At 43.4% G+C, this 27109-nt stretch overlaps 2 protein-coding genes across 3 annotated transcripts in view; one reads left to right on the top strand and one right to left on the bottom strand.

Annotated features, from left to right (window-relative positions):
• Nucleotides 1-492: 492 nt before the first annotated feature.
• Nucleotides 493-12176, bottom strand: LOC138985419 (serine/arginine repetitive matrix protein 1-like). The gene is made up of 3 exons (XM_070361805.1): nt 11943-12176; nt 9699-11858; nt 493-8986 (listed from the first exon to the last, which is right to left on the bottom strand). The coding sequence occupies exons 1-2, from the start codon at nt 12174-12176 to the stop codon at nt 10848-10850; spliced, it is 1245 nt and encodes a 414-aa protein (XP_070217906.1). The 3' UTR covers nt 493-8986; nt 9699-10847.
• RALBP1 (ralA binding protein 1) overlaps nt 11528-27109 on the top strand; it is a 40225-nt gene continuing 24643 nt past the window's right edge. The window contains exon 1 of one of the 2 annotated variants that reach the window (XM_070361781.1): nt 11528-11675. The gene's annotated coding sequence lies outside the window, so the exon portion shown is untranslated. Of the gene's footprint in view, nt 11676-12044; nt 12069-27109 lie in introns of those variants that run through there. The other variant, XM_070361782.1, reaches the window with a different exon arrangement.

The following is a 27109-nucleotide window of genomic DNA, read 5'->3' on the forward strand; positions in this document are numbered from 1 at the left end:
TTGTTGAATGTCATGGACATCTTTCATGCCAAAACATAAAGATACATAGACTTTAAAAAAATACATAATATTCTACTGAAATGAATATGTCATAATTGAATTAATCAATCCATTGTTGATGGGTCTTTAGTTTTTCCAGTGTTTCATTATTAAAAACAGTAATATGTATGCATGCCACACTTGTCATCTTACAACCTTGGAATAAGTTTCCGGATCACATTTTATACACACTTTACATTTTGTTAGATGTTCTCAATTTCTCTCTCAAAAGACTGCTCCATTTACAGTTCCACCAAGAGGATGCGAGCTTTTTAGCTACTGCTTCAGCTTCTAGAAACCTGCAAAGTAAAATATTTAACAAAGGGACTCTTAAATATTCACTAGAGGGACATTTCTCATTCTTTATTTAGCAGAAAGACTCCCCGCCATTTCATTCAGACTCTATAGAGATTGTTTCAACTGATGCTTCTTTGTCGTAATTAGACCCACACATTAACTTTTCAGGGAAATGGTAACCCACCTTACATTTAAAAGTCTATGTAGCTCTAAAAGCTTTTCAACAGCCATAAGAAGAAAGTCCTTTTGATGGCAAACTTCAAAGCTTTGTTTTGCTTAAGGCTCTTTTCTTTTCTGTTGCAACCTCAAGTGAAAAAATGGAACTCCTTTACTTGAAAACTTGATTTTCTGTCCTAAAGGCACGCTTCCATCAGCATCCCTGAATCCAACAGGATTGAGATGCTGCATTTATGATTAAGCCTGAGCCCTCTCCTCCAGTTTGGGAAGGTTTGGGAAGGTCTGCTGGCCACTGAGGGGGAAGAATAGAAAGAGGCGTGTGAGGAAGAGGAGAAAGGGGGTACCGCAACCTAAAAAGTAAGCTACTAAGAGCTTCCAAAGAACTAGGAGCTAAAGTGAAGGTGTTTGGTTGAGTCACAAATGGCATATCTGTGTGGCTGGAACAAGAGCCAGAACCCCAGGTGGATCAGTGAACCGGAAAGTCTAATGTACCATGAAACTACCTCGTGCAGTCCCAGCTATTCCAGGCTCTGTCCAGTCAGCCAGAGCACAGAGCAAGGAGAGGTTCAGCAACTTGCCCAAGGTCACCTGTAAGTAGGTGGTGACAGATCCCTGCTCCGGCCAGAATCTCTCTGACTTTTGGGCCCACTGCGCTGCGTGGTGCCTACTATTTTATACAAGTGCCAAAACAACCTTGTAAAGTAGTTAGCATCGTAAGCGTTTATGCAAATGATCTAACTGTGATAAACTAGTTCACAGAGCAGAGGTCAGCAAAGCATGGCCCAGGGGCCAAATCTAGTCCTTCACTTGTTTTTCTAAATAAAGGTTTTAGGGGGGAAGAGAAGTAGCCACACTCCTTTGCTGAGACGGTGTCTCTGCACGACAGAAGGGCAGCAGGGTTGGGTAGCTCGGAGAGAGACATGTGGCACCACCGCCCCGCACCCCCCGCCCTGGAGACCTGACAACATTCAAACTCAGTTTTATTAAATTTAAAAAAAACCTGTGCCCCATTCAATCATCTCATTATGCCTGCTCCTTGTGTAACAGAATTCTGCAGTTTGAGATAGTATTTCAAGTATCCTTATGGACGAGTTAGAGTCATGGATGACAGTACAATTAGTCACTAACTCAGAGTCTGTGGGGAAAGGTCATCCCGGTCAGTTACATGGAGGTCATACATATGCCATGGTCTTGGAACTGGAGGAGGTTGCTTAGGTGACTGCAGAAAACTTGACAGGAGTTCTTTTTTTTAAATATATATATATATATTTTAATTTTATCAAAGTATAGTTGATTTATAATGTTGTATTAATTTCTTCTACGCAGAAAAGTGATTCAGTTTTATATATTATAGTCTTTTGCATCTTCTTTTCCATCGTGGTTTGTCACAGCATAATGAATACAGTTCCCTGTGCCACGCAGCACGACCGTGTTGTTTATCTATCCTGTATACACTAGTGTGCATCTGCTAATCCCAAACTCCCAAACCTTCCCCCCCTTACCCTCTTCCTCCTTGGCAACCACAAATCTGTTCTCTGTCTGTGAGTCTTGTTTTTGTTTTGTAGGTAAGTTGATTGGTGTCGTAGTTTAGATTCCACATGTAAGTAATTTCATACTGTGTTTGACTTTTTCTTTGTGATTTACTTCACTTAGTAGGATAATCTCGAATTGCATGCACGTTGCTGCAAGTGGCATTACTTTCTGCTTTTTATGGCTGAATCATATTCCATTGTATGTGTGCCACATCTTCTTTATCCATTCCTCTGTTGATGGGCATTTAGATTGCTTTCATGTCTGGGCTATTGTGAATAATGCTTCTGTGAACATAAGGGAGCATGTATCTTTTTTAATTATAGTTTTGTCCAGATATATGTCCAGGAGTGGGATTTCTGGGTCTCTGGCAACTCTATTTTTAGTTTTTTTTTTTTTTTTTTAGTTTTTTGAGGAACCTCCATGCTGTTCTCCATAGTAGTTGTACCAATTTAATTCCCACCAACAGTATAAGAGGGTTCTCTTCTACACACCACCTCCAGCAGTGTTTGTAGATTTTGGTGATGGCCATTCTGACTGGTGTGAGGTGATATCTCATTGTAGCTTACTTCTACACTTTGAAATGTACTTGGACAGCCAAGACTCACCAAACATTTGAGAAAAATCTCTCATATGAAAGTCAGAGACCAAAACAAACACAAACAACAGCCACAAAACTAAAAAATCACAACCTGAAGACTAGCCATAGATTATGCAAGGAATATACATACTTTCATTAGTCTCTGGAATATCAGACAGGTTATTACATAAGAATAGAATAGGATACCATATAAATAATTAAGAGAAAAACAATAACAAAAAAGGCAAAACAAAAAAAGAGCCCTTGGAAATTAAAAGTATGAAACCAGAAATGAAAAGTTCAATAAACGGGTTAAAAACATAGTTGGAGAGGTTTCCCAGGATTTAAGTATAAAGACAAAGAGATAACAAATAGGAAGTAAGACCCTAAAAGCAGAGGAGAAGTATGAAGACTCGATAGAAATGACAGGAATTACAAAAATAAAGAATAGAACAGTGCGGGAGGAAAATCATGAAATAAATACAGAAAATGCCACACAACTGAAGTGCACAAGTCCTCAGGTTGAAAGGGCCCGTTAGGCACCTCACCCACACAAAGAATAAAGCTAATCCCAGCTCAATTTATAAAAACAGGAACAAAATAGAGAATTTTAAAATATTTTTTCCTTAAAGAAGGGGGAAGTTGAAGTATTTTTTTTTTTTGACAAGGATCAGAAATCAAAAAAGCATTGGCTTTTTTCATAGTAACACTAGACAATGGGAAGACAGCAGCTAACTTGTCAATATCTGAGGTAGACCTGGTCCAACCAAGTCAATTAATTGTCAGCACAGAAAAAAAGATACTTTAAGATATGCAAGGTCTCCAAAAAGTGAATCTCCACACATCCATTCTCTAAAGGCTACTGGAAGATGTGCTCTGTGGAAAGGAAGGAGTAAACTAAGAAAGAGTAAGACCAGGAAAGAAGGGTTTGTTATGGGCTGGATTCACATGTTGGCCTCCTAACCCCCAGAAGCTCAGAATATGTTTGTATCTGGAAGCAGGGCCTTTAAGGAGGTAATCAAAGGAAAATGAGGTCACTTGGGTGGGACCTAATCCAGCATGATTGGTGTCCTGATTAGAGGAGGGGACAGACACGTACAGAGGGACAATCACGTGAGGACACAGGGAGGAGATGGCTGTCTACACGCCTCAGGAGAACCACCCTGCCCACACCCTGATCTCCGACTTCTAGCCTTCACGACTTTGCGAAACTAATGTGCTGCTGTTCACACCACCCCGTCTGTGGTGCTCTGTCATAGCAGCCCTAGAAACTAATGAAGGATCCAACATAGCAAGACAAAGGGAAAGCCCGGGATGCTGGTGAAGGAATGCCTGAAGAGGACGGCAGAGGCCTACAGAGAGCAAGTTCCTGGAGAGACATCTCAAGAAGTAACAGACATCTGGGTGTTTACATACACAGAACACACAACTCGGAGGAAATTACTTGTAAGTACATTGAAAACTAAATAATCAATCAAAAGTCAAAAAGCAATCACCAATTTTTCAGAAAATAGATGGTACAGTAAAGGCAAGGCAGTCCTGGCTCATTACATGACACACCTGTGATTAGCCCTGGGCTAGACTCAGTCATCAGAGAAGGCAATGGCAACCCACTCCAGTACTCTTGCCTGGAAAATCCCATGGATGGAGGCGCCTGGTAGGCTGCAGTCCATGGGGTCGCTAAGAGTTGAGCACGACTGAGCGACTTCACGTTCACTTTTCACTTTCATGCATTGGAGAAGGAAATGGCAACCCACTCCAGTGTTGTTGCCTGGAGAATCCCAGGGACGGGGGAGCCTGGTGGGCTGCCATCTATGGGATCGCACAGAGTCGGACACGACTGAAGCGACTTAGCAGCAGCAGCAGCAGACTCAGTCATATAAATACTGGATCAGACCCAAATGATTGCATTAACTCTTAGAGAAATCTCAGCATCTAAAAGTATGTGAATACCTTCTGTGACATTTTCTAAAAATTTCATTTTCACTTTTATAAATTATCCATACACAGAAGATATATACAGTTACAGGGTAGACACTATCCAAGACTATAAACTTAGTGGTGTGTCTGCTATCACATGGAGAGAGGCTGTCAGAAAATGAATCCAACACAAAGGAGAACCAAAAGATGGTAAGAGACAGTCCTCAAGATGCAGTTAAAGCCTAAAGCCAGCTGTGTGGTGAGTCAGTATCTTGGACTTCTTGCTTATGTGTGTGAATAAGTTCTCCTTTTTTGTTTAAGCAAATCTGAATTGGATTTCTATCACTTGCTACCAAAAAGAGTTTAGCAGCCTCATTGCAGAAAAGTTTATTAAGCATCTATTATGTGCCAGGCACTCTACCAGTCATCAGAAGTAGAATGGTGAACATGCTTAATTTTTGCTCCTGTACTTACTTCCACAGTGTTAGCCAAACCTGAGAGGCTGGTTTAGCAAAGGTGTCAATCACAGTGACTTATCACAGATTCTTGGAGGATATAAAATCATTCCATAGGAGCCAAGGAGGTTCAAGAGTTCTTGTCATAGTTTGCAAATAAATGGCACAAATTTCTTCCCATTGCCTCCCATCTGGAGGTGGAGTCTATTCTCCATCCCTTGAGTCTGGGACTTGGTATGTGACTTGGTTTGGCCAGTATCCCATTAGTAGATGACATGCAAACATTTGAAAAGTGCTCGTGCACTGAGAATGCAGCCTCAGTGGGAGGCCAAGAGCCCGTAAGACAGGCTCACCATTGCAGCTGCTCCAAGTGAGCCCACCTCCACTTAACACTTACTACAGTCACAAGAAGAGCAGAAAACTTTAAAACCATTAAGCTGTGGGGCAGATTGCTGCAAAGAGCAAAAATGAACTCATACAGTTCTGACGCTTATTTTATTCAGTTCAGTTCAGTTGCTCAGTCGTGTCCAACTCTTTGCGACCCCACAGATTGCAGCACGCCAGGCCTCCCTGTCCATCAGCAACTCCCAGAGTTTACTCAGACTCATGTCCATTGAGTTGGTGATGCCATCCAGCCATCTCATCCTCTGTCGTGCCCTTCTCCTCCCACCTTCAATCTTTCCCAGCATCAGGGTCTTTTCCAATCAGTAAGTTCTTCGCATCAGGTGGCCAAAGTATTGGAGTTTCAGCTTCAACATCAGTCCTTCCAATGAACACCCAGGACTGATTTCCTTTAGGATGGACTGGTTGGATCTCCTTGCAGTCCAAGGGACTCTCAAGAGTCTTCTCCAACACCACAGTTCAAAAGCATCAATTTAACGGTGCTCAGCTTTCTTTATAGTCCACCTCTCACATCCATACATGACTACTGGAAAAACCATAGCTTTGACTAGACGGATCTTTGTTGGCAAAGTAATGTATCTGCTTTACCACACATTTTAAATATATACAAGTAGAACATTTCAATCATGTAACAGTGCTATGATCCAGTGAACTGTTTAGGAATCAAGACCCTAGTGCCACTCCTGAGGACATAGGCAACAGGCGCTGGATTCTTCCACTCTGTTCATTGAAAGGTATGGTTTTTCTTTAGGATATTTCATTGAACACTCATATCTTAAAAAAATATAATGGCATTATTAAGATGCAGTTCACATACCATAAAATCAATCCCTTTAAGATGTATAATTTATGAAGGATTTCCATCTGTACTTCTGTATTTTCTTATGATGTTCTTGGTTTTGGTACCAGGGTGATTTGGCCTCCTAAAATAAACTGGGAAATGTTCCTTAGTTCTCTGTTTTCTAGAAAGTTATTATTAGGATGAGATGGTTGGATGGCATCACCGACTCAATGGACATGAGTTTGGGTAGGTTCTGGGAGTTGGTGTTGGACAGGGAGGCCTGGCATGCTGTAGCTCATGGGGTCGCAAAGAGTCAGACACAGCTGAGCAACTGAACTGAACTGAACTGAACTAATTATTAGGTTGAGGGTTCCTCCCCCCTTAAAATACTGATAGAATTCATCTGTAAAGACATTTGGACCTGGGCTTTTCTTTGTGGTAGGCTTCCCTGGTGGTTCAGCAGTAAAGAACCCACCTGGCATGTAGGAGACGTGGGTAGAACATCCCTGGGTTGGGAAGATCCCCAGGAGAAGGCCATGGCAACCCACTCCAGTATTCTTGTCTGGGAAATCCCATGGACAGAGGAGCCTGGAAGGCTACAGTCCATGGGGTCACAAAGAGGCAGACATGGCTGAGTGACTAACACTTTTGCTTTTTTTTTTCTTTGTGGCAATATTTTATTTAGTGATTCAATTTTTTTATCTCAATATATAGTTGTTCAGATTTTCAATTTATTTTTTTTAAGTTTGGTAATTAGTTCTCTGTAAGAATGCCTTCATTTTCATCTACTTTAAAAATTATTGGAATTATGATGCTCATAATACTTCTTTATAATCCTTATTTTTCATTTCCATAATTTGTGTTTGTATTATCTTTTTTTTCCATCAGTGTAGCTAATGTTTTATCAGTTTGATCTTTCAAAGAATCAGCATTTGGGTCCTTTTCTCTATTTTCTTATTTTTTAAATTAATTGATTTCTATTCTGATCTTCACTATTTCCTTGCTTCTCTATAATTTAGGCTTGATTCATTCCTTTTTTGCTATTTTCTTGAGGGGGAGCTTAGTGGGAATATATACTGGTAATTTAAGTTTTTAAAAGACTATTAATTTCCTTCTAAGCACACTTTAGCGTGCCATGTCACTTCAGCTGTATCCAACTCTTTGTGACCCTATGGACTGTAGCCCTCCAAACTCTCTGTCCATGGGATTCTCCAAAAAAGAATACTGGAGTGGGATTGCCATGCCCTCCTCCAGAGGATCTTCCCGACCCAGGGATTGAACCCCATGTCTCCTGTGACTCCTGCATTGCAGGCAGAGTCTTTACTGCTAAGCCACCAGGAAAGCACAAACACACTTATAGAGGCAATTAAATCTGACTCCCTTAGATTTGATGTTTTTCTTTTAATTCAATTAATTAGATATTTTCTAACTAAATCAAAATTAGATATTTTCCAATTTTCCCTGTGATTTCTTCTTTGGCCTGTATCTTATTTAGAAATATATTAATTTCTAACTATTTGGAGATTTCTCAGATTACTTTTCTGTGGCTTTCTAATTTAATTTCTCCTTGTAGATGGAGAACATATTCTGTATGTTCTTAATCTTTTTCAATTTGTTGACATGTGTTTTGTGACCACCATATGGTCTATTCTGGAGTATCATTTGCACTTGAAAAGAATGTGTATTCTGAGGCTGTTGGATGGTTTTCTATAGTTGTCAAGTATTACAAGTTGGTTGATGTTTGATGTTGTAAGTCAGATTTTCTATACCCTTGTTGATTTTATCTTGTCCAATCAATGGCTAAGATTAAATCTTCAACTGCAAATGAACAGTCAATTTCTCCTTTCAGCTCTTATGATTTTTGTTTTACATTTGTTAAGCATTTCCTTCCTTTTAAAGGCTATACAGTGTTTCACTTTATGTACGTAGCACATTTTGTTTACCCATTCATCCATTAATGGACACCTGAGTTGCTTCCACCTTTGAGTGAAGTCGCTCAGTCGTGTCCGATTCTTTGCAATCCCATGGACTGTTGCCTACCAGGCTTCTCCATCCATGGGATTTTCCAGGAGTACTGCAACAGTACTACAGTACTTTCCAAGAGTACTGGAGTGGGTTGCCACTTCCTTCTCCAGCGGATCTTCCTGACCCAGGGTTTGAACCCAGGTCTCCCGCATTGCAGGCAGACATTTTACCCTCTGAGCCACAAGGGAAGCCCTCTCTACCTTTCGGCTATTGCAAATAATACCATATTGCAAATAATATTACAAATAATAATTTGTAAATGGATTTACAAATCTCTCTCTCTCTGGTTTCATTTCTTTGGGGTATGTACTCAGAAGTGGAATTGCTGGATCAAGTGGTAGTTCTATGTTTAGTATTTTGAGGAACCACCGTGCTGTCTTCCATAGCAGATGCACTATTATATATTCCCTTCAGCCATCAAAGCCATGGGTTTTGACCTCCCACAGCAAATCGAGTCCATCCCCTCTGGGAGCAAAGCTGCTAGTTTTCTTGGCTAGCCCCACCTACACAAGTAAAATTTCAGTTCTGGGGCAACAGGGCAGCCTTGGGCAAGGTTACAGGTATCTACTCTTCCTACTAGAATCTTCAGCAGTTTTTCAAGAATAGCTGATTCTCAAATTGTCTGTGTTTGATTTCCAATGCTCTGAAATGGTTGTTTGACAATTTTGTCCAAGTTATACTTGCTTTGTGTGCAGAGGAATTGTTGACCGTAACATATAACCATAGCTGAAAGTCTATTCCACAGTTTCTCTTCAAGTAGGAACCTGTATTAGTCAGGGCCTTTTAACATCATGTAAATGAAATCCAACAGAATCAGTTAGGACTTTTAGAATTTTTAGTTACAGAAAACTCCCCAATGTAAACATGTTGAATCAACACGGGAAATTCTAAACAGTCTACAAGACTGTCTATAAGACAGGTCAAAGAGGTGAGGTTTGACAGTGCAGCTCTAATGATGCAACAGGGCACATTTGACAGTACTGACCTCATTTTCAGGCCCGACTGTTGCCTTTTCACCTAAACCTTTTCCCTCCAGATTTTCTTTTTGTAGGAGCTAAATAGCTGCCAGCTGTCCAGACTTCACAAATGTACACCCTGCCAGAAGAGCAAGGCTGCTGCAGTTTACTAGAAGCCCCAACCCACATCCCATTGGGTCTCATCAGGTTCTGATTGGGTTACCACCTCTGAAAGGCTCAGCCACCAAAGGGAATGATTATGCTGCATGGCTTAAATGGGAGGAATGACTCTCAAGAGGCAACCAACAAATATGTTCCATAACCACAGAGTAATTGCATTGGCTCACCTAGCTAGGTTCGCGTACTCAAAGCACTTCAAAAGAGCTATACAAACCATGGCTTCTGAAGCTGAAGCCAGTCTGCCTAGTGCCAGCTCCTGATTCCTCTCCCCCTGTTCCCCAACCCCCAATGTTTTTAGCCTCTTTCATTGCTGCTGCAAAAATGCCTCTTTTTTTTTTTTTAATGTATTTACTTACGGCTGTGCTGGGTCTTCGTTGCTATGTGTGTGCTTCCTCTAGTCGCAGCAAGTGGAGACTAGTCTTCCCTGAGGTCCACAGGCTTCTCACTGCATTGGCTTCTCTTGCTGCTGTGAAGCACAGGCTCTAGGCATACGGGTGTAGTTCTGGTGCATGGGGTTGCCCCGAGGCATGTGGGATCTTTCCCAACCAGGGACTGAAACTGTGTCCCCTGCATTACCAGGCAGGTTCTTAACCACTGGACTACCAGTGAAGTTGAGAAAGGCCTCTTTGTGAATAACATGACCATCAATAAGATGCTATCTTTCCTCCCTTTTGTGTGTCCATATAGCAACTTCCAACAAGGGTTCAATAGCCAACATGGTCAGTGCCCATCCCTTGGCCCAATCAATGTTGCCAGAGGCAGAGTACTGTAATTGGAAAGATAACATGCCCATCCCAGCGGACAGAGGACACCGTTCTGTTGCCAGAAGGACAGTAAGAAAGCTTTTCAAAAAGTCAAAATACAATGGCTACCGCAGACCATCTTGGTCTGTTGTGGGCCAGTTGTGGGCCCTTCCTGGGCGTCAAGCCAAGGGGGCGGAACTTTTGAGTGGGAGACGCAGGGTACAAGGGAGGGATCTATTGTCAGACTTGAGGCGGGCTGATTCGGAACAGGGTAGGGTGGATCACAGAGGTCAGTCTAAACATGTAATGAAGTTGTAGGAAGAGGCGCACAGGCAGGAATTGAGGTGATAGGGAAGAGCTATCTATCCCCAATCTTGGGGCTTCCCCGGTGGCTCAGATGGTAAAGAATCTGCCTGCAATGCGGGAGAGCGGGGTTGCATCCCCGGGTCGGGAAGATCCCCTGGAGAAAGGAATGACAACCCACTCCAGCATTCTTCCCTGGGGAATTCGATGGACAGGAGACATCCCCCAAGTCAACCGCCAAACTTTATAAGACAAGAACATTTGCAGGACAATTCCTGAAGCCTTTGTGAAGGGTTTCTGGAGGAAATGCAGTTATTTCCGTCTTCCTTCAGATCTAGTTCTGTGCGCACGCCTGCCGTGCGAAGGGCAGCTAACTCAAGAGCTCCTCGGAAAAAAAAAAAAAAAAGAACTCCTCGGTACAAGGTGCAAGGATCGAGGGAGGCTCTCATCGACCCCTGTTTAAGGAACGCTGAAGCCAAGGCCGACACGAAATTCTAGTAGGTTCCTCTTTAGAAGCCCGGGGCGCTTCCTTTGTCCAAATCCCCAGCAAAAGTCCCCACCCCAAGCCAGACTCCCCACCCAGCCCGGGATGAGCCCCACCCCGCGGCTGCTGGGCCAGCCTCCGGGCTGGTTTAACTGGTTGGGACTGAAACCCGCGGTGAAGATGGTCTGCGCCTCGGGAGCTAGGGAACAAGCTGTGCGGAGCGTGGACAGGACAACTCCTGCCCTTCTCCGGAGTTCGGCCGACACTGCCCGCAGCAGTCCTCCCGGAGCCCGCGCTGGATAGGTTCGCGACCATCCGGCCCCCCACCACCGGGAACTGCGCAGGCGCCGGCAGCGCTCTGGCGCGACGCGTTTTCTCGCGCGCTCCCGGGTCTCCCCCGCGGGCCCCTGGGCCGGGCAGGCGTGATGCTTCCTGGATGTTGTAGTGCGCCTCCCGCGGAGGGCCGCCTGAGGACTGGGCACTAGGTTTCCGAAGACTACTATTCCCAGTGTGCCCCGCGCGGGGGTCACGGGGCGCTTGCCCTCACGACCCCGGCCGTCAGCGCTGGGAGGAGGAGCCGGGAAGCTGGCTGTGGCGGGCGGAGGGAGTGCGCGTGCGCGGTGGGCCGGCTCGCCCGGTTCTGTCCCAATCATTGTAAACAGGCGGAGGCTGGGGCGGGGTGGGAATGGGGCGCCCGAGGCCGGCCTGGGGCGCAGCGCAGGAGGCGGCCGCGGCGGCAGCGGCGTGAGAGCAAGGAGGCGGCGGCTGCGGCGGCTGGCGGTCGCGCGGCGGCGGCGGCGCAGGTCAGTGGCGGGCGGCGGGGCCCGGTGCCTGCAGCCGTCCGCGCGCCTCTCCGTGGCGTCTGTCAGGCAGCGGGCCGGGCTATCGCGGCCGGGCGGCGAGGCGGGGGCGTGGCTGCCGGGGCGGCTGGGCAGGGCGCTGGTCGGCGGCTCCGGCCCGCGCAGCCCGTTCCTCCGCTCGCCGGCCTTGGGTCCGGTCGAGGAGGGTGGAAGCCGGGCCCTTCACCGGGGCGCGGGCCTCGGATGGAGGAGAGGGACTCGGGCTTTTACGTAACCGCGGCAGGGATGCTGGAGGGTCTCCGGTGCGCGCCCGGCGCGGAGGGAGGCTGGTGGACGCCGGCGTGCTCCAGGGGCGCCGGCAAGTTCGAGCTGGGAATTCTCAGAACTCCTGGTCAGGTGGGCTTGTGCCCACAGGCTCTTGTGGAGGTCAACTGTGGGGTGGCTTTCAGTTTTTTTGTTTGTTTCTTGTTTTAAACGTTGTGAGTGAAACAGGTTTCCCCGCATACCACACACCCGAGCCTCCCTCAAGTCCTCACGCCCCTCGGGTTTGGGAGTCCTGACTCCAGAGCCTCCCCCCGAGCAAGCAGAGAATCTTCTCCTAAGGCCTGGTTGAGTGCTCGAAGGTGATCAAGTGTTAACTCGAGCGGTTTTGACGGTGCGGGTGAAAGTGCTGTGGTTTGGACGCCGCGTTCACGTGGACGCGCCGGGTCTGGAGCCGGTCACCGCGGGTCTCCGCCCTGCGGCCCGGGTGGTGGTGCAGGTGCTCGGCGGAGAGGCGCTCACGTTCTCCGGAAGGCGCCGGCCACGGGCGGTTCGCTGGTCACGGAGTCTTGTCTGGAAATGAGAAAGATAATCCATTTTTCGCCTTCCGAATTAGCTTGGCCACTTGGTAACTCCTTTCTGAGTGTCTTCCTGAGGACGAGTTAATTGCTGTCAGCTGTTTCGGCAGATGGTGCCGGCAGGAAGGAAGTTAGTTAGCAAAGGGGTTTCCACTTTTCAGAGTGACCCATAAAAGGAAGCGAGGTGGGCTAGCTAAACAGGAGCCGCTGGGAAGTAATTTTTTAAACAAAGTATCTCGAAGCTGCGAGAGAGAATTTATTATCTCTTTGAAATAGTATTGCTCCTTTTAGGTCTTATAGGGACCATTTCTCCCTAGATTTAGAAAAATAGAAGTGGTATCTGAAAGTGCATAATAACTTTAATTACGGTGTTTCCTTTACAAAGAGAGATTGGGCCCAAAATGTAACTCAAAAGTATGTTCTTTCTTTTTTAGAAGAAAATCTCCAATAAAGCTTTTGTTAGTATATGTAGAGGAAATAAGTATAAGTAAAAGTGCAGGTCATTTAGTTTAATTTCTGTGTAGCAGGTACTGTGAAGACTTGCAGATGGATAAAGTAGTGCCCCTGCCTTCAGGATGCTAAGACTTTATCTCTTACTTGAACTTCCATGAAGACAGTGTGTTTTTTAGATTGCTTTGACTGGAGGAAGGCCAAGGGCACAGTGGGTATACAAGGGAGGTAGTGGTCAGTTTTAATGGAGCAGGGAGGAGAGTGTAGAAGGGGGCAGTGGTAGGGAAAAGTGTATGGGAAGGGCTGAGAACAGTGAGGAGACAGGCTCAGACAGGATGGGCTCTTTGGTAGGAGGATCTGTTTGAGAAAAGCCAGGAGTCCAAACTTACAGAGTGAGTGTGGGATCTGCAGGTATGGCCCACAAGGGTGGAGGGTGGTGGCAAGCTGTGAAACCCAGGAGGTAGGCAGAGGCCACGTTAGGAAGAGTCTTGTAGACAGGTGAAGTAATTTCAGCTTTAGCTTGAAGCAGAGGGGAGTCACTGAGACAGGATGAAGAGGCCTAAGCCTCTCTCATAGGGAATAGAGTTACAGAGTTACATTGTAACTCTCCCCTATGTGTCAGGCATTGTATTAGGTGTTTTAGACTTGATGTCCTTAAACTTGAAGGCTTTGGCATGAGGGAGGCAGAAATTGCAGGAGAAGAGGTTAAGGCCAAGCGAAAGTTGAACCAGAGGACTGTGAGGATGGAAAGTCGTTCTCTGCAGCTGTAGCATTGGGCTTATGGGGTCAGTAGCAGAAGGTGAGGCTGCACAGATCGGTCCCCATGCCATTCTAAGGGTTCTCGAGGGCTTTTTCTCTTGGTAATAATAGAGCGTATGGATTTTAACCAGGCAAGAGACATGATAAGGTTTTCATCTTAGGAAAATCACTCTGGTCTCATATAGATATCAGAAGGGATGGAGGGAAGACAAGGCAGGATGTAGGAGGACGGTGAGCAGTTTTTGTAATATTTGAGGTGACAGATAAGGGCCTAAAATAAGGTAGCGTCAGTGGAGATGCAGCTGCTGCTAAGTCGCTTCAGTCATGTCCAACTCTGTGCGACCCCATAGACGGCAGCCCACCAGGCTCCCCCGTCCCTGGGATTCTCCAGACAAGAGCACTGGAGTGGGTTGCCATTTCCTTCTCCAATGCATGAAAGTGAAAAGGGAAAGTGAAGTCGCTCAGTTGTGTCCAACTCTTCGCGACCCCATGGATTGCAGCCTATCAGGCTCCTCCGTCCATGGGATTTTCCAGGCAAGAGTACTGGAGTAGGGTGCCATCGCATTCTCTGGTGGAGATGCAGAGGAGTAAGTTAATAGCACAAATATTAACGAGGTAGAATTAACAGGATTCAGTGAGAATTGGATTTGGGAAGTGAGAGAGAAACAGTAGCACAGAATAACTGGATTTTAATTTGGGTGATTGAATAGACAACAGGAAAGTACACTGAGACGGGGAATTCAGGGAGATGAGCAGGTCTGGGGAGGAACAGTATTTTGGCTTTTGGATACATTGAGTAGGAGTTACCTATAGAACATGCAGGTGGAAATGCTACAGAGTCAGGTGTGTCTGGGTTTGGAGCACACGGGAGAGGTCTTGATGGGAGAGTCATCAGGATCTATCATAGGTGGTACCTGAAGCTTTTCATTAGGTAACACAGCATAGGAAGAGTTTCCGGATGGAGAATAGTCGCATTTGAAGCCAAATTGAAGAAGAACTGAAACAGGAAATTCCTGTGTGTTTAGAAATGTCGAGAAATTGTGAGAAAATGGTGTAGAAGCCCAAATGGGATCATTTCAGAAGGAAGCTGTACTTCACAACTGCCTCTCCAGAAAAAAAAATAATAATAATAAAGGAAGCTATATGCTTCCTTTGAGAACTTGAGGAAAACTGGGTTGTTAGGAGTTTGTTGAGTTTGATAACTGAGAACACTTTCATAGCATCCTACTTGGTGCTGTCATCTGGGGAGGGAGCTGTTCGATTGAATTGAGGTGTAAATGGAAAGTCAGAGTGGAGAAAGCCAATGTAGGTTATTTCAAGAATAAACAAATCTTCAGCTGTGAAGAGAAGAATAGGAAGAAGTGTTACCAGAGGTTAATAAAGGGATAGGAAGGAACTTTTAATTTGGCAAAGACCTGAGCCTGCTTTTTCCTTATTGTTCAGTCGCTAAGTCATGTCTGACTCTTTGTGACCTCATGGACTGCAACACGCTACGCTTCCCTGTCCTTCACTATTTGCCAGAATTTGCTCAGATTCATGTCTGTTGAGTCAGTGACGCTAACTATCTGTTCCTCTGCTGCCCTCTTCTTTTGCCTTCAATCTTTATGAGCATCAGGGTCTTTTTGAATGAATTGGCTCTTCTCTTCAGGTGGCTAAAGTATTGGAGCTTCAGCATCAGTTCTTCCAATGAATATTCAGGGTTGATTTCCTTTAGGATTGACTAGTTTGATCTCCTTGCTGTCCAACGGACTCTCAAGAGTCTTCTCCAGCATCACAGTTCGAAAGCATCACTTCTTCAGCACTCAGCCTTCTTTGTGGTTTAACACTCATATTCGTACATGACTAATGGAAAAACTGTGGCTTTGTCTATATGGACATTTGTTGGCAAAGTGTGTATGTGCTTTTTAATACTCTGTCTAGGTTTGCCATAGCTGTTCTTCCAAGGAGCAAACGTCTTTTAATTTCATGGCTGCAGTCACCATCTGCAGTGGTTTGGGAGCCCAGGAAAATAAAATCTGTCACTGGTTCCACTTTTTCCCTTTCTATTTGCTATGAAATGATGGGACCAGATGCCATGATCTTAAGTTTTCATTCCAGTCCCAAAGAAGGGCAGTGCCAAAGAGTGTTCAAACTACTATAAAAATGTGCTTATTTCTCATGCTAGTAAGGCTGTGCTCAAAATCCTTCAAGCTAGGTAGACTTCAGCAGTACATGAATGGAGAACTTGCAGATATACAAGCTAGGTTTAGAAAAGGCAGAGGATCACATTGCCAACATTTGTTGGATCATAGAGAAAGCAAGGGGAATTCCAGAAAAACATCTGCTTCCTCGACTACATGAAAGCCTTTGGTTGTGTAGATCACAAGAAACTGGAAAATTCTTAAAGAGAGATGGAAATGCCAGACCACCTTACCTGTCTCCTAAGAAACCTGTATGCAGGTCAAGAAGCAATAATTAGAACCTTACATGGAACAACTGACTGGTTTAAAATTGGGAAAGGAGTACACAAGACCATATATTGTCATCCTGCTTATTTAACTTACATGTAGAGTAGTACATCATGCGAAATGTCAGGCTGGATGAATCACAAGCTGGAATCAAGATTGCCGGGAGAAATATCAACAACCTCAGATATGCAGAAAGCAAAGAGGAACTAAAGAGCCTCTTGATGAGGGTGAAAGAAGAGCGTGAAATTGCTGGCTTTTTCCTTATGCTACCTTTTTTGAGATATTCATATAACATAAAATTGATCCTTTTAAAGTGTACAATTCAAAGTGTTTTTACTATGTGTAGGGGTGCAGTCACCCCTACAATCAATTTTAGAGTCTTTCATTTCTGCTCTTCTTCGTTATCAGCCACTCGCCATCCTCCCTGCTTCCACTCACTAGCAACCACTAATCTACTTCTACTCTGTGGGTTTGCCTGTTTCGGGCATTTCATGTACATGGAATCATCTATGTGATCATCTGTGACCAACTTTTACTCAGCATCATGTTTTCAAGACCTGTCCATTTTGTAGCAGGTGTCAGGACTCCATTCCTCGTCATTGCTGAGAATATTCCACTGGCTGGAATATTCCACATTTTGTTTATTCATAAGTTGTTCAACATTTAAGTTGTTTCTTTGTTACGGCTATTTTGAATAGTGCTGGTGTGAATAATCATGTGCAGCGTTTTTTGTAGATACGTGTTTTCATTGTTCCTGGGTACATACCTAAGAGTAGAATTGGCCAGATCATGTCCTGAGTTTTATGTTGGAACAGTTTGAGGAACTTCTAAACTGTTTCCCAAAGCAGCTGCACCACTTCACTCTCCAGTGCAAAGATTCTCATTTCTCCATATCCTCACCAACACTTGTTATTTTCTGGTTTTTGAAAATTTAAGCTATCCTGGTAGATGTGAATTGGTAACTTACTGTGTGTTTGATTTATATTTATTTCCCTGGTGGCTGATGATGTTGAACTTCTTTTCATGTGCTTATTGGCCATTTGTATATCTTCTTTGGAGAAACATTTATTCAGGTTCTTTTCCTAGCTTCGCATTGGGTTGTTTGTCTTTTTGTTGTTGAGTTGTGAGAGTTCCTTTGTATATTCTGGATGGTAGACCGTTATCAGTATATGCTCAGTTGTTTACTACTGTTTTGTGACCCCGTGGACTGTAGCCCACCAAACTCCTGTCTATGGAATCTTCCAGGCAAGAATATTGGAGAGTGAGTTGCCATTTTCTCTTACAGGGATCTTCCTAACCCAGTGGTTGAACCCACATCTCCTGTGGTTCCTGCATTGCAGGAGCTGAGCCATCTGGGAAGCCCCTTACCAGTATATGTGATCTGCAAATCCTTTCTTTCATTCTTTGGGTAGTCTTTTTTACTTTCTTGATAATGCCCTCTCATCTACAGAAGTTTTAAATTTTGATGAAGTAGAATTTATCAGTTTTTTCTTTTGTTACTTGTGATTTTGGCATCCTGTCTGAATCCATTGCCAAGTCCACAGGCATGAAGATTTACACTGTGTTTTCCTCTGGAGTTTTATAGTTTTAGTTCTTATATGTAGGTGTTGGTTCATTTTGAGTGAATTTTTGTATATGGTCTGAGATAGGGCCTGTTTTTTGTATGTGGAAATCTAATTATCCCGTTCCTATCTGTTGAAGAGACCATTTCTCCCCCATGGAGTAAAAATGGACACATTCGTTGAAAATCAGTTGACCATAGATGTTTGGGTTTATTCTGGACTCTTCAAATCAATTCTGTAGGTCTGGAGGCTTATCCTGATGCCAGTGCCACATTGATTTGGTTACTCTAGTTCTGTAATTGCTTTTGAAATTACGAAGTGTTGAGTCTTCCCCCTTTGTTTCTTCATTATTTTTGTGTGGGTATTCGAGGCCCATTGCAATTCCATACTGAGGATCAGATTTCCATTTCTGCAATAAAGTCTTGTTGAAATTTTGCCTTGAGTCTATAGATCATTTTGAATTACAGCAATACTTTGTCATCTTAACAGTACTTAATTGTCCCATTAAAAAGGAGTTTATTTAGGTCTACTCTAACTTCTCTCAGCAGTGTTTTGTAGTTATCAGTGTATAAGTCTTTCACCTCCTTGGTTACATTTAATCCTGTTTTGTTCTCTTGGCTGCTAATGTCCAGTCATTAGCAGACCAGTAAGCTACCAGGACAGCTGTGTATCTCTTGGGTGTAGCTTCAGCACTCAGCCACTTGACAGCTTTGGTCTTAGCCTTTGTTTCTGTCTGTGCACATGTCAAGATCATCCAGAGGTGAGTGGGGAGGGCTTTCTTGGGTGAGATGAGCTCAATGAGATCCACCTAAGACACTTCTTAATCGACTGGTTTAAAGACAAAGACAAGGAGAGAATCTTGAAAGTAGTGAGAGAAGTGGCTTGTCACATACAAGGGATCCTCAGTGTCACCATCAGCTGACTTCTCATCAGAAACCACAGGAGCCAGAAGGCAGTGGGATGACACAGTCACACTACTGCAAGGAAAAATGATGAGCCAGGGAATTCTGTGTCCTGAGCATGTGCATGGTGCTGGGCATCCACATTTCTCCTGATTTCCAGAAATTTGTTGCAGCAGTTCAAGGTCTTTGTTCCCCAGAACATCTCCCTGCTCAGCCTTTCTTCTCATGGTTTGGAGGGAGCGTTCACTCCAGCTCTTGCCTGATGCTTCAGGGGGCAGCGCGGCTAACACCTCTCTGGCTGCCCCCTAGCGGCGTAGCCCTGGGCGTGGGGGGAGTTCTGAGGTAACTACATTTAGGTGAGATAAGGCGGGCTGCTTCTGCACATAGGTCTTCCAGAGACTGGAATAATTCAGTTTGTTTGCGAATGAGGTTTGTTCTGCTGTGCCAGTGCTGGGAATGTGGGCTGTTATTTTCAAGGCTGCCGCTGACCTGGGAAGCCCAGGATAGGCTCAGAGTGAGTTAAATATCGTAGAATCCTATGTTCTCACTAAGATTCAACTGTTTTTCTTGAATAAATGCTCCCTGAATTGCTACAGGCTTCTGGTTAGTTTCCTGGGTTAAAGTGGATTCTGACTGATTTTAGTTGGCTCTTCTGAGGGGGAACTTTTGGAGCTCCTTAAGCTATCATTTTTGGAGAAGGAGATGGCAACCCGCTTCAGTATTCTTGGTGGGAAATCCCATGGACAGAGGAGCCTGGAGAGCTACAGTCCATGGAGTTGCAAAGAGTTGGACACAGTTTAGCAACTGAGCACTCAGGCTCTCATTTTAACCTCACTCCATCTGTTTATTTAGCACTCCATTCATTATTAGGCTGCCTCTGTTACTATAGTTGACATGAATCTTTTGTAGACAGCATATAGTTGGGTTAGTATTTTTCTCTGTTGTTTGCTTTTTTCCTAAAGAATTTGAGGTGCTTGTAGAGATGCAGCATAATAAAGGTTTTTTGGCCGTCAAAAACAGTGCTTTGCTACTTTTGTCTATTTGGGGACAAGGTTTAACAGTGAATTTGCTAGGTCGGAGTGTTAATTTTTGGTAGATGCTGCTGAATTGCCTTCTGAATGAATCAGTTTGCACTTCTACCAGTAGCATGCAACTGGCTCATCACACCCTCCAGTGTTGGGCATCAGACTTGTTCCTCTTTAGAAAATTGATGGGTGAAAAACAGAATCTTTTAAATTCCCTGTTTTTTCATTTTAAAAGTATTTGCTTCAGATTCAAATCCTCAATCGCTTTTTGTTTTTATTTATTAGTTTGCAAAGTAATTGTCATGTCTAGTGCCAGTACTTTTTCTCCAGGTTTCTTCTTGGCTTCTTACATTTGTTTATGATTTTTTTTTTTTTTAACAGTGCACTTATGATTTTCCGAACGTTATTTAAAATGGGAGTCAAGGAAAGAAAAAGCAGTAAAACTCTTCCTTTTTCACACTTTTATGGGCGGAGGATATAGTTTATAAAATCTCAAGTTTTGTCCAGGAATTTTATATTGTTGCTTTTGTGTAGTTACTATTGTTGCTGCTTACTGAGTGCCTGCTGTAGACCATGAATACTCTTTTGTTTAATCTTGGCAGTGCTGTGGCAGGTCTCTGTCAATATTGACAGATAAGGAAACCCCATCTATGAAGAGTGATGGTACTTAGACCTGCAGCTGTGCCACATTCTCTTTCCCCATCAGGGTCTCTCCCAATTTCTTTACTGAGGACTGGGGGCCTGGGTGAGCCATTAAGGATAACACTGAAAAGATCACAACTTAATCTTTTCTGGTATATTCCTCCAGAGGTGTTTTATACACATATTCGCAAAGAACATATAAACATGTATACCTTCTGTTCTAAACAATCATTGTGTAAATCGTGGAATGAGGCTTTTATTTATTGAGTGCTTACTCTACACCAGGTGCTAGGTCTCTTTCTTTGCAGTTGATCAGTTTGAATGAAGTCCATCAAACTGATCACCTGGAAAGATTGTATAGATATTTAAATGTAAAGCTTTTGCCTTAAAAGTAATTAAAAACAAAAATACTAGCTGAACAACAAAAATGCTAGCAGAACTTGTTTGGAGTTGCTTTCAGAGTGATACCTTGATAAAATGAAGCATGATCATAATCATTTGGAGGCTAAATTAAATCAGAAGCACTGCAAATTGAGAGCCAGATTTGATATTTGTATATATTATGAAATGATCACCACAGTAAATCTAGTTAGCATTCATCACCACACACAGTTATGAAAAAAATTTTTTTAATCTAGATTTACTTTTGTCACGTTTACTGCTGTTTTAATTTGTAATTCCCCAATGATATATGATATGGAACATCTTTTCATATGCTTATTTGTCATTTGTATCTTTTTTGGTGATGTTTCTGTTCTGGTCTTTTGCCCATTTTTAAATTGTTTTGTTTTCGTATTGTTGAGTTTTAAGAGTTCTTTGTGTATTTTGGATAGTGGTCCTATATCAGGTATGTCTTCTACAAATGTTTTCTCCTAGTCTGTGGCTTGTCTTCTGATACTCGGTCTTCAGTTCAGTTCAGTCACTTAGTTGTGTCCGACTCTTTGCGACCCCTTGAACCGCAGCACGCCAGGCCTCCCTGTTCATCATCAACTCCCGGAGTCCACCCAAACTCATGTCCATTGAGTCGGTGATGCCATCCAGCCATCTCATCCTCTATCGTCCCCTTCTCCTCTCGGTCTTAAGTCTCAATTTTTATGTTCATTCTTCCACTCTTCTTTGTTCCCCTCTTTTTCTTTAATATTAGCTAAATAAACTAAATTGTATGTCCCTATATTTTGAGACTTAATCAGAATCAGGTTTTATCAGTTTAATTTTTCCAGGCCGGTGTCTCTTTTTTGTCTGTGATATTAACAGCCATTGTTGCCAGTATCTATTTTTAAATTGCTTATTAAGTGGTGATAGTCTTTTATTTCTTTGTTTATTACATGGAAGATTTTGATAAAAGGAAACTTGGCTGAACTATACTTTGTATAGGAGGTTCAGAATAAATGCTCCCCCCGCCCCTTTATTTGCCAGTTATTCCAAACAACTACTTGGTTCTCTAGTTCTCATATCCTCCAAAGTGATCAGTGAATTTTATTTTTAAATATTTTTATGAACTCGTGGATTTAAATATACTTGATACTTCAGTTTATGGCAGTTATTAATTTTATTGGTTCTCTTTGGCATCTTTGACCAGTGGGAGCATCTTCTAGATGACTTCTGAGTCCTTTTGTCTTGATTCCAAGCATCTTTCATTTCTCTTATGACTTGATATTTCAGCCTCATACATATCTTATGTATTTGACCTGGTGTCAGCCTAATGGAAATGTTTAATAGTATGTTAAATTGTATTGTTAGGCTCACACAACTAAATATGTATTTATGTCTTAGCAACTTTGAATTCAGTTCAGTTGCTCAGTTGCGTCCAACTCTTTGAGACCCCGTGGACTGCAGCACACCAGGCTTCCCTGTCCATTGCCAACTCCCGGAGCTTGCTCAAACTCATGTTCATCAAGTTGATGATGCCATCCAACCATCTCATCCTCTGTCATCCCCTTCTCCTCCTGCCTTCCAACTTCCCAGCATCAGCATCTTTTCCATTGAGTTAGTTCTTCACATCAAGTGGCCAAAGTATTGGAGCTTCAACTTCAGCAGCAGTCCTTTCAGTAAATATTCAGGGTTGATTTCCTTTAGGATTGACTGGTTTGATCTCCTTGCAGTTCAAGGGATTCTCAAAAGTCTTCTCCAATACCACAGTTTAAAAGCATCAATTCTTTGACACTCAGCTTTCTTTGTAATTCAACTCTCACATCCATATATAACTACTGGAAAACCATAGCTTTGACTAGACAGACCTTTGCCTTTTCTAAATTCAGGTTGAACATCTGGAAGATCATGGTCCATGTACTGTTGAGGCCTGGCTTGGAGAATTTTGAGCATTACTTTGGTGTGAGATGAATGCAATTGTGTGGTAATTTGAACATTTCTTTGGCATTGCCTTTCTTGGGATTGGAATGAAAACTGACCTTTTCCAGTCCTGTGGCCACTGCTGAGTTTTCCAAATTTGCTGACATATTGAATGCAGCACTTTAACAGAATTGCCTTTTAGGATTTGAAATAGCTCAAGTGGGATTGCATCACCTCCACTAGCTTTGTTCCTAGTGATGCTTACTAAGGCCCACTTGACAGGCAACTTAGTAGCCATTTGAAAAAAATAATACACATAAGCTGAAAGAGAAAATCATTTTTATCTTAAGAAATTAGTGGTTTCTGTGTGTCCATTAAACACTGCAGCTTATGATACTTTGCAATCAGATTGAACATCACCACCCTTATTTCTTGTTCCATGTTGATTTTTTAAAAACCCCTATAAAGCCCTGCTGTATGAAGGTATGCTGTTGAAGGGGATGTGCACAGTCAAGTGTTGAAAGCCACCTTCTTTTCTGGTAGCTGTGCAGTGTCTGACAGGTGTCGAGTAGCACTGTGCTTCCCTCAGTTTGAGCTACCTCAGACTCGTGGAGTTTGCTCACAGTGCCCTGGGTCCCTCTGCACACTGTCGGGGAACAGTGGACTAGATGCTTTTACCCACTGTCTATTGTAACCGATGGTGTGCATTTTAAAAATTACTAAATGAGGTTTATTGGGCTCCCCTGTTTCCAAGCCAAGTTCTGATTTAAGATTTGCTTGAGACTAGATCATGTGATTATATGAGATGTGGCAGGAAAGATACCACCTGTCTCCCACCTGTTACTTTAAAAATGTGCTGTTTTATTGTTACATTCCAAGTGATATTTATTAAGTTTTTTAAATTTTAATTTTTATTGCAGTATAGTTCCTTTACAGTGTTGTGTTTCTGCCGTACAGCAAAGTGCATTGGCTGTATGTATACACATACCCCTCTTTTTTGGATTTCCTTCCCACTTAGGTCACAAGGTGTTTTTATAAGAAAACTTTTTTTGGTCCTTGGTGTTTGTGACTGCTTATGATATAGCACTTCGGATTTCGTGTAAAGGCAGTGGACTTTTCTCTCCATACTTACTATACATACATGCCCTTTGATTTGGACAGCTGTGTGCAGAACTGAACTGTGTCCTCCCCAGCCTTTCAACCCAGGCAGAGGTGGAATTATTTCTGGCTGCTAGATACTGTATGTTCTGGCTGCTCATTTCCTGACACCTGGAGTTCTGAACCTCAGAGTTTTTATGTTCACCTAAATAATGGACATGGTCTGTGCTTTGCAGATTTCTGTTTCATCCAGAGGTTGATTTTATATTGCATTATATCAGTTTCCTAAAATGCGAATTTTTCTGTTTTCTTGTTAATAATCATGTAATAGTAATTGTCAGCCTTAAAAAGACATTCATATGTTCGTGTTCATTATCATGAACTTTGGAATTTCACATCTTTTAAACTGATTTTGATAACATATATCTTAGAGATGTCTCATTATCTATCTGTTTACTTTTGGCTGTGCTGGTCTTCATTGCTGTTCATGGACTTCCTGTAGTTGCAGCAGATGGGGGCTGCCTGCCAGTGGTGCCTGGGCTTCTCGTTGAGGTGGCTTCTCTTCTTGCGGAGCACAGGTCGCGGCTCCCGGGCTCTGAGCGCAGGCTCAGGAGTTACGGCACGTGGGCTTAGTTGCTCTGCAGCATGTTGAGTCTTCCGGGTCAGGGATCGAACCCGTGTCCCCTGCATTGGACCCTGGACTACCAGGGAAGCCCTCTTAGGCATATTTTAATCAACGACACTGAGAATGTTGAGAAGCTGAGTGGAAAACATAAATCACGGTGTCATTCAGTGAATTTCTCTATGGCATATGGGGCACTAATTAAAAGTGTTTTGGCTAAGCCCCTGGGGGTTGGGGAGAAATTAAAATAAAGATTAAATTTAATGATATATAAGATGACTACAGAAAAGAAACAGTAACTCGAGTAAAATGTCTGTTAAAGTACTTGTTGTTTAGTCACTCAGTCGTGCCCGATTGTTTGCGACCCCGCCAGGCTCATCTGTCCTCACAGACCTGAACAAAAGTTGGGAGTTTTGAAAGGACCAATTAGGTAACAACCCAGAGGGCTGACAGTTGGTCTGTGGGGGTGTGCGTGCTTCTGCACCTGTGGATACTGCCGTGCGTCACAGGCACAGGCTGTGAACCTCGCGCGTGTTAGTGTGGCAGGGACTTCGCTGTGGACGATAGGAAACTCCCTAAGCCTCATCTGCTTCGTCTGAAGGATTATTTGCCTCATCTCAGCTCGTAAACTTGGTTTTCTTTTTTTTTCTTGAATAGTAATGTTCATGTCTGAAGAGAAATCCTTTGATGAGTCGAGTTCCTTATGGCCTATAAAATTTTGTGTAAGTGAAAAGTGTGGTTACTGGGCCTCAGCGGTTTGTAGAATAGCCTGATTGACGCAGAGTGCCTGCCTTCTTTCTGGGAATCTGGGACTTCAGTACACGCTCCGCAGAGAACGCCGCTGTGACCGGGCTCCTCGGGGACCTTGGGCTGACGGAGGAGCAGGCAGAAACCCCTGGCGCTTCATATGTGTCCCTGTGTCTCCCCTGCCAGCGGGCCCTTGGGAGCATACGCCTGGTTCCTCTGGACTCGGCCCCTTGTCCTTGGCTTTTTTTGCTCTGTATCCTTTCTGTGTAATAAGTCTCAGCCTGAGCATGACTGTGTGCTTACTGATGTGAGTCCTCCTAGCGAATCGCTGACCCCGGGGTGGCCTTGGGGACCCCAGCCCAGTGTCAAGACTCAGGCAAAATGCTGGTCCCCACCTCGTCCCCACCCCCCGCCTCCCGAGTTTTATAGCTGAAGCTTTCCTTTCAGCTATTTCTTTTGGTGTTTTTTCCTTTACCTAAGTAATACCCTTAAACTACTGTTTTTGAAGATGGCAGTTTTGAATGTCCTTTGTTACCTGGGTGTTAGGTGGATGAGGATTTGGGTCTCTGAGACCCTCCCCGGGTTCGCTGCCCCCAGCCCTCCAGCATAGTCATGCCCTGCACAGTGCTTGGTTCCATCAGTCAGCATCCATCGTTTTCACTGTGGTTATTACAGAAGCACTGTGTAATCCTGAGCCAGGCAGAGGACTACGGTTTCATTTTCCCATCTACCTTTTTTCTTTAAGTTAACGGTCGTCTCTTACTGTTATTTGCTTTTTACTCTGTTTTTATGACAGATTTGTTCCCAAAGCTCCATTCTTGTTCTTCTTTTCTGCACAGGCAGATGTGTTGGAACCCTTCTTCCCCTGGGTCACAGGGACTGTGTCACCAGCTGGCCACAGGCCTGCTTTTCCTGGGTTCCTTGCTGCCCATCAGGTCGCATCTCAGGTTGTCAAGTCTCTTGGGCAAGTGTACAGGGAATACAGTCCTTGCTGCTGTGTGTCTGAAGTATCTTTATTCTACCTGTACACTCAGGTGGTTGTTGAAACTGGTTTTCTTATTAGAATTTTGAATATGTTTGTTTATTGTCTGTAAATTTCCATGGTCCTATTGGCAAATCGATTGTGATCTTTTGTAATTTGCTTGTCCTGTTCTGCCCACTAGGAGTCCTTCAGGATCATCTCTCTGTCCCTTGTGCCCTGAGACCTCATAGTGTGCTCTGATGGGTCTCTGCATGTATGGTGTTGGGTGCTTAGTGGCCCCTTATGAGCTGGATGCTCTTTAATTCTGAGAAAATTTGAAGAACAAGAATGTATTTTACATGGACACGTGCTTATGAAGTTGGCCATCCCTAGACAGTAGGTTATGGGGGGGTCAGTGCTCAGTATGTTCTAACGAGCCAGTATCTGGATTCCCTTGTAGAGATGTAGGTTAGAGACTTTTAACTTACAGACTATTTTTAAAAACCATAAAAATAAGGAAAAGCTGCTTCCAGTGACTTTTAGGCTGTATTTAATAAAAATCCATTTATAAATACTGGATTTGTTTAACTTGTGAACTAGTTAAGTAAGCTGTTGGTTTTTTGGAAGAGGCCCTTGTCTGTGTAGATATTATCAAGTTTAATGAATCATTGGAGTTATTTTCAAAACCTCATTTCAGGAGACTTCAGTTTAGCAGTCGGTCTTTCTTGCTGATACTGCTTTGTCCTTTGGCATGGTTGAGTGGCTCCTCTTACATGTGCTGATTAACACTGGTACATGAGCAGAAGAGACTGTTGGGAACAGTGTATATCCTGGTTCTTTAGAGGAGTGAAGTTTTTTAAGTCTTTATTAAGTTTGAGTCTGATTTTGTGAAACTTATTTTTGGCTTTACCCCAGTTAAAGCTGTCATAACTGTTCTTTTTACATGAAATATTTAATTTCAAAGGTATAATTTGGGGGATTCTAAAGTAAAATTCTAGATGTATGGAAATACTTTTAATAGTTTTTGTTAGTTATTACAGAAGTCACATTTTTTTACTAAATTCTCTCTGGAGAGAGATTTTTCCCAGATAGCC

This window comes from Bos mutus, chromosome 24, assembly GCF_027580195.1.
Source record: "Bos mutus isolate GX-2022 chromosome 24, NWIPB_WYAK_1.1, whole genome shotgun sequence".
NCBI lineage: Eukaryota > Metazoa > Chordata > Mammalia > Artiodactyla > Bovidae > Bos > Bos mutus.